Here is a 15,390-nt window from a genome sequence, read left to right on the forward strand (position 1 = left end):
GGCAACACCGGATCCCGACCAACTGAGACAGACCAAGGATCGAACATGCACCCTCATGGATACTAGTCAGATTCGTTTCCGCGGCATCACAACAGGAAGTCCTCAATAAAAACTTTTAAAAGGAACATGAAAAATTAGGCGTATGTTAATCACCCAATGATCTAGCTCTGCCAATAGACAAGATTGGGTATAAAACCGAAATTATCACACTGTCATATAAGAGGGAGGGGAAAAGGAGGAGGAAGGAAAACAGCTCCTCTGGGAAACAGGAAGTAGAAGGAGACATTTGCTTATAAAAGGAGAAATGGGGGCCAGAAACTCACCGGTTTAGAGGATTAAGCTGCAGATACCCGTAACATCGCTGTCTCTCTTCTCCGAGATTTCTTCAAAATGGCATACCCAAATTATGAGAAGGTAAGTTTGGTTTGAATTTAATTCCTTTTCCTGCAGATTTACTTTTAAAACCTTTCTAATAGCTCACTTATAGTTCCCTCTTTAATTTCTGGATGTAGGAATTCTCCACCTGAGAATCTCCCCTTCTTTTGCAAATGAATTGTTTTCTTTCGAGCGATTGTGGCTCTGTATACTTGGGTGAAAGTAAAAAGGAGAAAGTAAAGACATAGTAAGAGTTTATTTCGTAGAAAGACGGGTTGCAGCTGGGTAAGATAAAATGGTAAAAAAAAAAAATGGACACCGGCAGTAAAAAGAAAGTGAAAAAGGTCAGAAAGTGAAGAGTCGTTGGTTTCTTTCTCCAGGAGTAAGAAGCAACCTACTTCCAATGGCTTTGGTAGTCCTGGGACTAGAGGGAAAAATAAATTGAGGAGGTTTCTTAGGTATTTACAGGGACCACTATTCCAGGCTAGATGACTGAATTGGCCAATATTTAAGTATATGATTATGGGCAAGTCATATAAGTTTTTAAGCCCCTACCTATCTTTTGAGTGGAGTAATGTAAATTTTTTTTTTTTTTTTGTCTTTTTAGAGCCTCATCCATGGCATATAGAAGCTTCCAGGCTAGGGGTCAAATCGGAGCTACAGCTGCCGACCTAAACCACAGCCACGGTCCATCCGAGCTGTGTCTGCAACCTATGCCGCAGCTCACAGCAACACTGTATCCTTAAGCCACTGAACGAGGTCTGGGATCGAACCTGTGTCCTCATGGATACCAGTCGGGTTTGTTACTGCTGAGCCACGACAGGAACTCCCAATTTTTGTGTTTTAAGCTGACCAGTGAAGTGTGTATAGGAGTGCTTTGAAAAAGTGGTGTACAAATGCAAAAATCCGTATTTGCAAGCTAAAAGTGCAAGAACTAAGGGAAGTCTTTGAAGAGATTTGAACAAGGGGAAGGGTGTGGCTGAATCAGATCCACCTAACTGTTAAGAGAAGAAGTTGAGCTGAAGTGGTGTTTATTTGTTCTTGAATTTGTGAGGAAAAGCTAAAAACTTAAGTACATGTGACCATATGGCATTGGTCATTTAATTTCTGCGTCTCAGCTGCCTAATTCATAAAATATGAAAACTAATAAATTACCTCAAGTATGTTATAGGATTAAACGAGAGAAATGCTGAAAGCTCCCAGCACAGTGCATACTGTAAATAACTAGTAAATATTAGTTCCTTCCTTCCTGTGAGCTTTATCTTTCATTCATCAAATCATTAAAAGAACACTGATGGCCCACTCTGTGCTGGGCACTGTATAAGCCCTGTGATTGCAATGGAGAGTAAAATGAATTTGTTCCCCTCTGGTTGTGGGGTGGAAGCAAAGTTGGTATGGCTGAAGCTTAGAAAAGCTCAGTGGTCTTAAGCTGGAAAGGCAGGCAGGGGCCCTACGGTTCAAGAATTTGTAGGCTATACAAGGGAATTTTGTCTTTAACTTCAGTATTTTAAATAAGCCAGAGAGCAGTCTTCGGAAAGGAGCCAAAATGGATTTTGGAAGAACAGGAGATTATTGCTCCTGCAAGTGAGAGCTGATAACTTGATCATAGCAATAGAGGACAAGATGGCAAAAACACCTTCCACATAGATTTAGGAGATAAAAATGAAAGTATTTGGTGTTTGAGGTGATGGAGAAGAAGGCCATGAAGTGGCAATGATTTTCCCAAACCCAGGATCTACACTTTCCTTTCCTTTCGTCACCCACATATAAATTTGGCCCATTTCCTCATTGTTTCTCTTATCTAATAAAGGGTCTGTTAATCAATATCAAATTCAAGGAATCTCAGTCTTCTCTCTATCCAATTATTGGCTTCTCAGTTTCGTATTCATTAGTTGCACTATGCAAGTACATTTCAGTTGTATGGCATCAAATGAGAATCAGTGATTGACAATTCCTTCTCCAGAATTATTTTGAAGGAGCAATAGATGAAGAAAATGTGATTCTTACATTGGTTCCAGTTAATGAGGAAATTATTGAAGACCATCAGATGGAACCAGGTGTTTCTTCAGCTTTGGAAGTCAAGAGTACAAATGATGAAGGTATGAAGGTAACAGGGTGACTCAGTTTGCTGCTCCTCCAGCTCTAGGAAGCCCAGAAAAGTAAGATTCTTCTTCCCTTATCCTTTAACTATACAACACTCAGCTTAAATCTCATCTTGATTACCTATGGTAAGAGATCTCTCAAACTCTCATATTTCTCATTTGCTAAGCCATGCACTATCTTGCTTTAAAAAAAGACACAGGAGTTCCCTGGTGGCTTAGTGAGTTAAGGATTAAGCATTGTCAGTACTGTGGTCTGGGTTCCATTCTTGGCCTGGAAACCTCTGCATGCCTGGGGTGTAGCCAAAAATAAATAAGCAAATAAAAATAAAACACAAAAAATAGGCATGTGGAGTCCTTGGGAGAGAGCATAATCTTGTGGGGCAGCTATATATTAGCTCAAATTCCCAACCTAGGAAGCTCAATCTTTCCATTTTCGTAAATACTTTTTAACATACCTCTTATGAAGATCAAATAATTTTTTCCCAGCTTTTTGAGATATAATTGATACATAAAACATACAATTTTAAGATGAATGTGTGATGACTGATATGCAAAATGATTACCATCACCTCACACAGTTATCTTTCTCCCTACCCATAGTAAGAATATTTTATTATCTTCTTGGTGTTCCCATTGTGGCTCAGTGATAACAAATCCAACTAGTATCCATAAGGATGCAGGTTTGATCCCTGGCCTTGCTCAGTGGATTAAGGATCCCAAGTTGCCATGAACTGTGGTGTAGATTGCAGATTCAGCTCAGATCTTGGATCCCACATTGCTGTGGCTACGGTGTAGGCCAACAGCTGCAGCTCTGATTTGACCCATAGCCTGGGAATTTCCATGTGCTGTGGGTGTTGCCCTAAAAAAGAAAAAAAAAATTATCTTTTATTTTTTTAATTTTTTATTTTTTTGGCTCTGATGTGCAGTAGCTTGATGTGGGATCTCAGTTCCCAGGCCAGGGATTGAACTAGGGCTGTAGCAGTGAATGTGTAGAGTCCTAATCACTAGCCCACCAGGGAACCTCTCTCTTCTCAAATTTTAAGCATAAAATATACTGTTGTTAAACTATAGTCATTCTACTCTACATTAGCTCCCCAGAACTTATTCATCTTATAACTGAGAATTTGTGCCCTTAGATCCACATCTTCCCATTTCTCCCACTCGAAATTACTGGCAACGATTCATCTACTCTGTTTCTGAGTTCAGCTTTTTTAGATTCTACGTATGAGTGAAATCAGATGATATTTGAGATACTAGTCTTTTGCTTGATTTACTGATAAAATATCTGGAAGTTCTTTATTTTATTTTTTTATTTGGCCTTGCCTGAGGCATGTGGAAGTTACCAGGCCAGGGATTGAACCTGAGCCACAGCAGTGACAACTCTGGATCCTTAATCCATAAGGCCACCAGGGACCTCCCCTGGCAACTCTAAATATCATAATCCTTTGTATCTATTCTCAGGGCTTCATATAGCCATCAAATAAGTGTTTTCCAGCCATCAAATAAGTGTTTTATTTTGGGGGCCAGTAATGTGAGGACTTTAAGATAAAGTAGATAGTGACAAGTTAGAGGTAAGCAAAGTGATGTGAAAAAGGGTGTTTTTTTTTTCTGTAGAGGAAAATGAGGCAGATTGACAGAATGGAGGACCATTATTTGTTGGGTGGTTTTAATTATTTCTGTAGGGACAGATATTTTGTGGTCCAACATCTAGACATTTTGTAGGAGCAGTTCAATATAATGTTCTAGCCAGGTGATGGTTGATGGCTACAAAAAAACAGGTTGCTGTATGAAGTGTAAAAAATGTGGATTTTAGAATTTCAAAATAAGGATTTGAGTCCTAGGTCTGCTGTTATAATGGTGGTGTGCTCTTAGTCAAGTCCTTTAATTCCTGGAGCTCCCATTGTGGTGCAGCAGAAATGAATCTGACTAGTATCTATGAGAACGCAGGTTCAATCCCTGGCCTCGCTCAGTGGGTTAAGGATCTGGCATTGCCATGGGCTGTGGTGTAGGTTGCAGATGTGGCTCGGATCTTGCATTGCTGTGACTGTGGTGTAAGCCAGTGGCTACAGCTCCAATTTGACCCCTAACCTGAGATCTTCCATATGTTGCAAGTGCAGCCCTAAAAAGAAAAAGAAAAAAAAAAAAAAGTTCTTCAATCAATTCCTTAATCTATTACCTTATTTGTAAGTTGAGGAAAACTATGAACAAACTGGGTTGTGAGAAATAAGTGAGAGCTTTGTAAAATTATAAAGACTCTTACAAATATTAAATTATTACTACTTTGGTTCTCTTCTCAGTTCATCCTCCTGAAACCAACAAACAGTTCAAAGCTAGCCCAAAATCATGTCATAAAACAATTCATCCTTTGCCGAGCATTTTGCCTCCAATTAATCAAGTGAATCGGAACACTTTGCGGAACTGGTGTCAACAACTTAATTTGAGTACCAGTGGCCAGGTGAGTGTGCAGGTGGGAATCTCTGCTTCTGAGAACAAGTGGGGAAGATCTGGAAGCTTTTAATTTTGATTTCCTTTCTTCATTTCTAGAAAATAGAGGTTTATATGAGACTCCGGACATATGCTTATTCTGAAAAAGATCAGGTGAGTGAGGAGTGTGATAACAGAAGCTCTGTGAGTTTTTCCTCCTCTCCCATTGTCTCTATCTACATTGTACCTTGAAGGCAAGGCTTCTCAACCAAGACAATTGACATTTTGGACCAAATAATTTCTTTCTGTCCTGAGGGCTTTCCCATACATTTTAGGATGTTTAGCAGCCTAAATATCCCCAGCTTCTACACGCAAGGTGTCAGTTGTGACCCTCCTTCCCCGACACACAGTGTTAGCCATCAAAATTTCTCCCAGTTGAGAACCACTGCTTTGATAGAACTAATATCCCCCCCCTCCCTTTTTTTTTTTGCTGCCTCTTGAGGCATATGGAGTTCCTAGGACAGAGAGCAGATCCAAACTACACAGCAGCTGTAGCAATGCTGGATCCTTTAACCCACTGTGCCAGGCCAGGGATTGAATTGGCTTCACCCAAATGCCCTCAATCCTGTTCTGCCACAGCAGGAACTCTAAGAACTAACATTCTTAAATCCTTCTCACACTGACATTCATGGGTCAGTGTTAAAATGGACACAGATGTGCTTAAGGCTGTGGCATTTCATTTCATACTTATCGTGGTGACTTCTGTTTGCAGTATATTCCTGAAACATCATGGGAGACCAGATTGCAGTCAGCTTCAAGGAAACACAAGATGGTGACCAAGAGACCAAGAGTTCAGAAAAGTAAGATGAGTGAGAGAGGGGAAAAGACCAACATGGTTGAAGTGGTAACTCCGGCTCAGGAGGCCATGTTGGCAGCATGGTCAAGAATTGCTTCAAGAGCCGTTCACCCTAAGGCTGTGAATTTACCTCCCGTTCCTGCTTCTGTTGAGACCTTTCTGCCACAAGCCTCTGGTAAGACTGACCTTAAAGAGTGATTACCATGTCAGAGAAAGAGGTGCGTTTTTTTTTTTTTTTTTTTTTAATCCGTTACTGATGGTTAAAAGGAAAAAGTTAGTCAGAATATCTGCAGATTGAGTATTAGGTCCCTAGAGGGCTCATCTTTTGGTTGATAGTCAAAGTTTTGCCTGAATAGCTCTCTGAGCCAGATCACTGAGTGGGACATTGTCTCATCACTAAGCACGATCCACAGTGAGAAGAAAGCACAATCTGATAAATGTGGTCAGCTACAGCCTGAGGACTTCCCCTTTCCCTCTCCCTTCCTCAAGGCCTTCATAATAATGTGAATAATATGGTGAGTGTTAGAATTGAACAGCCTTGGTTCAAATCCTTGTCCTACTACTTCCTAGATATATGACATTGACAAGTTGCTTAGCCCTGGTATCCTGATTTATTTATTTATTTACTTTTATTTTTTAAATTTTTTGTCTTTTTGCCTTTTCTAGGGCTGCTCCCGCAGCATATGGAGGTTCCCAGGCTAGGGGTCTAATCAGAGGTGTAGCTACCTGCCTACTCCGGAGCCACAGCAATGAGGGATCCCAGCCGTGTCTGCAACCTACACCACAGCTCACGGCAATGCTGGACCATTAACTTATTGAGCAAGGCCAGGGATCGAACCCGCCACCTCATGGTTCCTGGTCGGATTCGTTAACCACTGTGCCATGACGGGAACTTGAGGTATCCTGATTTATTAAATGAAGATTTCAACTATTCTACTTCATAGAATGTTGGTCAAGGCTTATGTGATATACCTTGGCATATTAAAAGTAGGCAATAATAATTAAAATGTTTGGGGCCCCTGTCCTCTTAAGAAATCCTGAGAATAACTTAGCCCTGTCTTTCTTCAATTAATTGTTGGTCCACCTTCTTTGATTTTTTTGTTTGGGGGTGGGCAGGAGCAGTTGTGACTGAGGCATATGGAAGTCCCAAGTCTAGGGGTCGAATCAGAGCTACGGAGCTACAGCTTCTGGCCTATGCCTCAGCCACAGCAATGTGGGATCCAAGCTGCATCTGTAACCTACACTGCAGCTTGGTGACAGTGCCAGATCCTCAACCCACTGAGCAAGGCCAGGGATCAAATTCACATCCTCATGGATACTAGTTGGGTTCTTAACCCACTGAGCCACAACGAGAATTCCTCTTTTTGATATTTTTGTTTTCATTTCCAGCAGACCCTACCTCAGGCCAGCACAAAGTCACTCTCTTTTTTTGGCTTGATTTTTTTTCCCCCTCTCTTCATCCCATTTCCAGAAGTGTTCTGGATCCCCCCCCCCCCCCCCGCTTTTTTAATTTTAATTGAAGTATGGTTGTTTTACAATGTTGAGTTAGTTTCAGGTATACATGAAGTGATTCAGTTACATTATGTATTTCTTTTACAGACTTTTTTTTTTTTTAGGGCTGCACCTGTGGCATATGGAGGTTCCCAGGCTAGGGGACAAATCTAAGCTACAGCTGCCGGCCTACACCACAGCCACAGCCACATCAAGGAAGGATCCAAGCCACATCTGTAACCTACACCATGGCTCACAGCAACGCCAGATCCTTAACTCACTGAGCAAGACCAGGGATCAAACCTGTAACCTCATGGTTACTAATCGATTCGTTTCCGCTGCACCACAAGGGAAACTCCTACGAACTCTTTTCTATTATAGTTTATTACAAGACAGTCAATATTCCCTGTGCTAACAGTAGACCCTTGTTTATCTATTTTATATATAGTAATGTGTATCTGTTAATCTCAAACTCCCTCTCCCATCCTCTTTTATTCAGGACTGGCTCATGATAAGGCACTTTTTTTTACTGCATAAAGAACCCAGCAGAAAAAAAAAAAGACCAGGAACTGGAATTCCCATTGTGGTTAAGAACCTAACCTCATGTTTGTGAAGTTGCAGTTTCAATCCCTGGCCTTGCTCAGTGAATTAATGATCTGGCTTTGTTGCAAGCTGTGGTGTAGGGTGCAGATGCAGCTCAGATCTGGTGTTGCTGTGACTGTGGCAGAGACCCCAGGTATAGCTCTGATTTGACCTCTAACCTGGGAACTTTCAAAAGACTGGGAGCTGAAATTGGTCTACGGTCTGCTCTCCAAGCTGTACTCCCTTTTGTGAGGAGAATTGGGCACCTTTTTCTAATTTGCAACATCCATGGAGCTATCTCTGGAGACTGCTTCTCCAAAGATGACACTTATTTTCATTAATGTTCCATAGGAGTTAGTAGCATCCCAGACTTACTCATCCTTTTAGTTCCTCTTCATTCAGCAGTTATCAAGTATTCAGAAGTGTCCCTGGATATTGTACCAAACACACAAAATCTCTACTCTTGCTTTGTAGCCTGACTGGGGAGATTTTATAGCTATTTAACCCACAGCGATTGCTCCTTTCTTTCAATTTTGGACTCTACCATTGATAGGACTTATTCTGCTGTCTCTTAAATATCCCCATGTCCCCACTAGTTTTTTCCTAGACACTTTTTTTTTTTTTTGACCACACCCATGGCATGTAGAAGACAGAGCAGTAACCCGAGCCACAGCAGTGACAATGCTGGATCCTTAACCTACTGAGCCACCAGGAGACTCCTTAGACTTTTAAATGAAGGTCCTATTTATTGCCTTTTTTCTATAGTTGAGGCAGTACAACATAGTGGTTAGGCAAATGGGATGTGAGTCAGAATACCTAGATCCTTGTCTCGGTTCTGGAAAATTTATGATATTTTTAACATTGTAAGCTTTACTTACCTTATGTGAAAATAAGGAAAGTTAGGAGTTCCCGTTGTGGTTCATCAGTAAGGAACCCGACTAGTATCCATGAGGATTAGGGTTTGATCCCTGGCCTCACTCAGTGGATTAAAGGATTGGGCAAGTTGCTGTGAACTGTGGTATAGGTTGCAGGCATGGTTCTGATTCAACCCCTAGCCATGGATTTTCCACATGCTATGGGTGTGGCCCTAAAAAAAACCAAAAAACAACAACAAAAAAAGAAAAGTTAATAGAAGGTAGAATCCTGGGCACAAAGCAAGATTTTTTTTTTATTTTTTATTTTATTTTTTTGTCTTTTCTAGGGCCACTTCTGGCAGCATACGGAGGTTCTCAGGCTAGAGGTCCAATCAGAGCTGTAGACACTGGCCTATGCCACAGCAACTCGGAATCTGAGCCGCATCTTTGACCTACACCACAGCTCATGGCAATGCCAGATCCTTGACCCACTGAGCAAGGCCAGGGATCAAACCCACAACCTCATAGTTCCTAGTCAGATTTGTTAAACACTGTGCCACGATGGGAACTCCAAAAGTTAACTTTTTAAAAATTTCTGTCTTTTTAGGCCCACACTCTTGGCATATCAAGGTTACCAGGCTGGGGTCAAATCAGAGCTACAGCTGCTGGCTTATACTACAGCCACAACAATACCAGATCCGAGCCTCATCTGTGACCTGCATCACAGCTCACGATGATGCCAGATCCTTAGTCCATTGAGTGAGGCCAGGGATTGAACCTCCGTCCTCATGGATACTAGTCAGATTCATTTCCGACGAGCCACGACCGAACTCCCCAAAGTTAATTGTTATTGCCCCTTGTGCTATGTAGTTTGTGAAGTTAGATTAGTGTCCTTTCGTCTACGGTTTTCATACTTCTCATTTAGTTGATTCATGAATAGAATATAAGAGCAAAATCAAGAGTGACTTACTAAGGGGTTGGTTGGGGTGCTGTGACCTCTTAGCAGTTTATATTTCTCTTTCCCTGTGAGGTGTCCGATGGTGTGTGGTCCACGGCAGACCGTGTTTTGCAGATACAGAAGGTTGGGTTCGCCTGCAGTTCCATGCAGGTCAGGCCTGGGTGCCTCATACCCCTAGGAAGATGATCTCTCTCTTCATGTTACCTGCCTGCACTTTCCCATCCCCAGACCTAGAAGATAATATGTTATGCCCTGAATGTGCTAAGAGGTAAGTGTGTTCTCACAGAAAAGTACATGTCTGGATGGGCTTCTGAATAATTTAGTAGGATAAGGCAGAGGACAAATATGCTGTTTTCTTTCTTTTTCTTTTTGGCTGCATTTGCAGCATGTATAAGTTCTCATACCAGGGATCGAACTTGTGCCACAGCAGCAACTGAGGCTGCTGCAGTGACTGCTGGATCCTTAACCAAATGTGCCACAAAGAAACTCCAAACATGCTGTTTTCTTAATTTGCCATATAGATCAGGCAAAAATAGGAAGTAGTAAAAAGAATTTAGTAGTGGATTACAACTCAGATAAATGTGGCTTCTTCTTAGCAAACTGAACAGTAACTGACAAGTTAGAACCTTAACTGCTTCAATTTTAGAGAGATCTGGGTTTGTTTGTTTGGTTTGTTTGCTTTGCTACGCCTGTGGCCTGTGGAATTTCCCAAGCCAGGTACTGGGGACTTGCACCACAACTGCAGCCTGGGCCGCAGCTGTGGCAATGTCAGATCCTTAACCCACTGTGCCACAAGGGGACTTCTGAGAGATCTGTTTTAAAAAAGAAAAAATTAGAATTCTTACTATTTGTCAGATACTCAGCTGGGGATACAAAAATTAATGAGACAAAACCCACGTAGCATGCTGAGAATGAAAATGAATATTTGGTAGTGGAAACAGCTCATACCAATACATAGAAATGGAAGAATGTGAAATAGAGATTGCAAATAGGTCAATATGACTGAAGCTTATGTTGACAAATAAGTCCAGGAAGGGAAAGAACAGACTATTGAAGGTTTTATATCTCTATTAAAGTTATCATATATGATCCATAATTTCTCAGTCACTTTTGGGAACTAGACTTTGAGAAAATGATAACTACATCCCTTCCTTCTACAAAAATACACATTAGGCATAAAAATAAGCAGTGCTTTATGTTTTATATTGACATCGAACTCCTAATGGTCATCTCTGACTGATGGAGGTGATTCAAGATGGGTATAAAGGAAAATGAAAGTTTTTTTTTTTAGAAGTAGATTGAAATCTGGAAGTTCCTGTTGTGGCTCAGCAGTATTGAGCCTGAGGGGTATCCTTGAGGATGTGGGTTCAATCCCTGGCCTTGCTCAGTGGGTTAAGGATCTGGCATCGCCATGAGCAGTGTTGTAATTCACAGATGTGGCTTGAATCCCTTGTTGCCGTGGCTGTGGCCAACCCCTGTAACTCTGATTGGAACCCTAGCCTGGGAATTTCCATATGCTGCAGATGTGGCCATAAAAAGCAAAAAAAAAAAAAAAAAAAAAAGAAGTAGATTGAAATCTGGCAACAGAGACTAGATTGGAGGAAAAGAGATTACTATAATAATTCTGGAAAGGTGTAATTTATGACCTTGGCAAAGAATTTAAATAGGAATGGGGCAAATGTAAGATTTGCAGTACAGAGAACTGGATGTCATCTTTTTTTATTGGCCACACCTGCGACATGAGGACGTTCCCAGGTCCAGGGATGGAACCCATGCCACAGCAGTGACTAGAGTCACAGCAGTGATGCCAGATCTTTAACCACTAGCCCACCAGGGAACTCCTCTTTTTTTTTAAATTTTACTTTCTTTTTTGGCCACACCCTCTTTCCTTCCTTCGGTCCTTCCTCCCTCCCGCCCTCCTTCTTCCCTCTCCCTTCTTCTTCTTCTTTTTTTTTTTTTTTGTCTTTTTAGGGCTGCACCTGCAGCATATGGAGGTTCCCAGGCTAGGGGTCGAATTTGAGCTGTAGCTGCCAGCCTACACCACAGCCACAGCAACGCCAGATCCAAGCCATGTCTGTGCCCTACACCACAGCTCATGGCAATGCCAGATCCTTCACCCACTGAGTGAGGCCAGGGATTGAACCCTCAACCTCATGGTTCCTAGTCAGATTTGTTAACCACTGAGCCACGATGGGAACTCCTCTCCCTTCCTCTTTTTAATTTCTTTTCGGTCTTTTTAGGGTGACATCTGTGGCATATGGAAGTTCACTGGCTAGGGGGAAAAATCAGCTTGTAGCTGCCAGCCCTTGCCACAGCTCAGAGCAACACTGGATCCTTAACCCACTGAGTGAGGGCAGGGATCAAGCCCACTTCCTCATGGATACTAGTGGTTCATAACTGCTGAGCCACAATGGGAACTCCTTTTTAATATTTTTTTCTTTTTTGTCTTTTTAGGGCTACACCCGGGGCATATGGAGCTTCCCAGGCTAGGGGTTGAATCGGAGCTGTAGCTGCCAGCCTATGCCACAGCCACAGCAACACAGGATCCGAGTCACATATGTGACCTACACCATAGTCAGGGCAACGCCGGATCCTTTACCCACTGAGCAAGGCCAGGGATCAAACCCACGTCCTCTTAGATGCTAGTCTGTTTGGTTAACCACTGAACCATGATGGGAACTCCTCCTTTTCAATTTTTGATGGGAATATCATGAGTGTGTGTAAACAGAGAATGAATGTGAGGAGAGGCTATGAAGAGGAAAGGGAGAGTATAAAGACAAAGGAAGCAGAACCAATTGTGGTATACAGAATAGGAGCCCTGACATTAAAATCTTTTTACCCAGCATCCTTAGGAGGTATGGCAAACTACTCACAAACACTAGAATTGTGTTCCTTACTTAATTGGTCATTTTCAAGGGATGATCTATATATCTATACATATATTTTTTGCTTTTTAGAGCTGTACCTGCGGCATGTGGAAGATCCCAGGCTAGGGGTCGAATCAGATCTGGAGCTGCCAGCCTACACCACAGCCACAGCATCGCAAAATCAGCTGCGTCTGAGGTCTACACCACAGCTCATGGCAATGGTGGATCTTTAACCCAATGAGAGGGGCTAGGGATGGAATCCGAATCCTCATGTTTACTAGTCAGATTCATTTCCACTGTGCCACAACAGCAGCTCCCCATTTTATTTTATTTTTTTAATTTATTATAGTTGATTTACAATGTTCTGTCAATTTCTGCTGCACACCAAAGTGACCCAGTCATACATATATGCACATTCTTTTTCTCACATTATCTTCCATCATGTTTCATCACAAGTGACCAGATACAGTTCCCTGTGCTATACCGCAGGATCTCATTGCTTATCCACTCCAAATGCAATAGTTTGCATCTACTAACCCCAAACTCCCAGTCCATCCTACTCCCTCCCCCTCCCCCATGGCAACTACAAGTCTGTTCTCCAAGTCCATGAGTTTGTTTCTTTTCTGCAGATAGGTTCATTTGTGCCATTTATTATATTCCACATATAAGTGATATCCTGTTTTTCGTCTTTCTCTTTCTGACTTACTTCACTTAGTATGAGAATCTCTAGTTCCATCCATGTTGCTGCAGATGGTATTTTTTTGTTCTTTTTTGTGAATGAGTAGTATTAGGAATGGTCCAACCATTTCTTAAAATTATTTTCTGACTTGCTTTATAGGAATAAGAAAATTATGAAAAAATTAATTGCAATGAGGAAGAGGAAGAAGCCTAGTTTGAACACACCAACATCATTCCCTTCAGATGGACCAAGTCTTGATACAAAATAAATGGTTACTGGAGGGGAAAGTTTTGGGGTGGGTGAAATAGGTGAAGGGGGGGTAACTGTATGGTAATAATGGTTAGTAGACTTATTATGGTCTGTACACTTGTAGTTTACACAAATAATCAAATTACTATGTTGTAATGTGAAACTAATATGTTATATTCTAATTTTACCTCAATTAAAAAAAAAAAGCAGTGGTTTTTTAGAATTTACCAGTGAATCCATCTGGTCCTGGACTCTTGTTTGGGTAGTTTCTGACTACTGATTCAGTCTCCTTAATGGTAAATCAGGGGTGGGGGAGGAGATAAATGGCAATGGGCCCACAGCTAAAGTGACTTTGCATTGCCATGATTGCTGTGCTCTACCCTAGCCATCCTTAATGTTGCCTGATGCCTTGGGTATGGATGAGAATGTCTGGATCCTGTACTTGAGGTCTACCAAAAGGTGACTGCTACTGCTGCTTCAGATACTAGCTATATAGAATACAATTTGGTTTTATTGACGTTCCTCTTGTGGCGCAGCAGAAATGAATCCAACTAGTAACCATGAGGTTGCAGGTCGATCCCTGGCCTTGCTCAGTGGGTTAAGGTTCCAGTGTTGCTGTGAACAGTGGTGTAGATTGCAGATTACTGTGGCTGTGGCAAGGCCAGCAGCTGTAACTCTGATTCGACCCCTAGCCTGGGAATCTCCACATGCTGCAGTTGTGGCCCTAAAAAGCCAAATAAATAAATAAATAAATAAATAGGTTTTATTTTAATTAATAGATTTATTAAAGCAGTTTTAGGCCTTCTGAAAAATTGAGCAGAAAGTACAGAGTTCTAGGATACTACTCCTGCCCTCATTTCCTCCACTGTCAACATCCTGCTCTCAAGTAATACCTGTGTTGACCCATCATTACCACCCAAAACCTACAGATTACACTAGGGTTCATTCTTTGTGTTGTACATTCTTGCGTTTTGACCAGTGTGTAATGGCATACCATTTTAGTGTTGTACAAGATAGTTTTATTGCCCTATGAAAGTTCTCTGTACTCCACCTTTTTTTTGGCTAGGCCTGCATCTTGTGGAAATTTCCTGGGCCAGGGGTTGAACCCAAGCCACAGAAGTGACAATGCTGGATCCTTAACCCATTATGTTACCAGAGGACTCCATGTGCTTTACCTGTTAACATTTCCCCCAAAACCCTGAACCACTGATCTTCTGTCTCCATAGCTTTGCTTTTTTCCAGTATGTCATACACCTAAAATCATACAGTGGTCTTTTCAGATTGACTTCTTTCACAGCCTTGTGTGTTGAAAGTTCTACCATCTAACATGTCTTTCCATGACTGGAGAGCCTACTTTTTTTTTTCTTTTCCTTTCATTCTATACCCATGGCATGAGGATGTTCCCAGGCCAGGGATAGAATCCTAGCCACTGCAGTGGTAACGCCAGATCCTTATCCCACTGATCCCACTTTGTAATGCTGAATGCTCCGTCATCTGGATGTACCATAATTTACCTATTCACATATTGGAGACAACTTTGGTTATTTCTAAGTTTTGGCAACTCTGAATAAAGCCACTATAAATATTTGTGTGTAGGTTTTTGTGTGAATATACATTTTAAACTTAATTGGGTAAATACCAAGGAGCATGATTTCTGAATCTTGTAAGAATGTGTTTAGCTTTGTAAGAAACTGCCAAATTGCCTTCCAAAGTGGCTGTACCATCTTGTAGTCCCACCAGCAATGAGATTTCCTTCTGCTCCACATCATCACTAGCATTTGGGGTTGTCAGTGCTTTGGATTTGGGCCATTATAAAAGGTATATAGTGGTAACATTTTAATTTGCAATTCTGTAGTGACATATGATGTGGAACATCTTTTTTTTTTTTTTTTTTTTTTTTTTTTTAAGGCCACTCCTGTGGCATATGGAAAATCCCAGGCTAGGGGTTGAATT

At 41.5% G+C, this 15,390-nt stretch overlaps 1 protein-coding gene across 1 annotated transcript; it reads left to right on the forward strand.

The window, feature by feature from the left end:
* The first annotated feature begins 282 nt into the window (after nt 1-282).
* DPPA2 (developmental pluripotency associated 2) lies at nt 283-14,972 on the forward strand. The gene is made up of 7 exons (XM_003358822.5): nt 283-414; nt 2,339-2,474; nt 4,775-4,932; nt 5,022-5,075; nt 5,674-5,932; nt 9,715-9,910; nt 13,348-14,972. Exons 1-7 carry the CDS (start codon nt 391-393, stop codon nt 13,454-13,456), a joined length of 936 nt encoding a protein of 311 aa, XP_003358870.1. The 5' UTR covers nt 283-390; the 3' UTR covers nt 13,457-14,972.
* The last annotated feature ends 418 nt before the right edge of the window (nt 14,973-15,390 follow it).

This window comes from Sus scrofa, chromosome 13 (assembly GCF_054392235.1).
Source record: "Sus scrofa isolate SSC_HxYL_T2T_F1_AM1 chromosome 13, Sscrofa_HxYL_maternal_Yorkshire_Landrace_v2.0, whole genome shotgun sequence".
Taxonomy (NCBI): Eukaryota; Metazoa; Chordata; class Mammalia; order Artiodactyla; family Suidae; genus Sus; species Sus scrofa.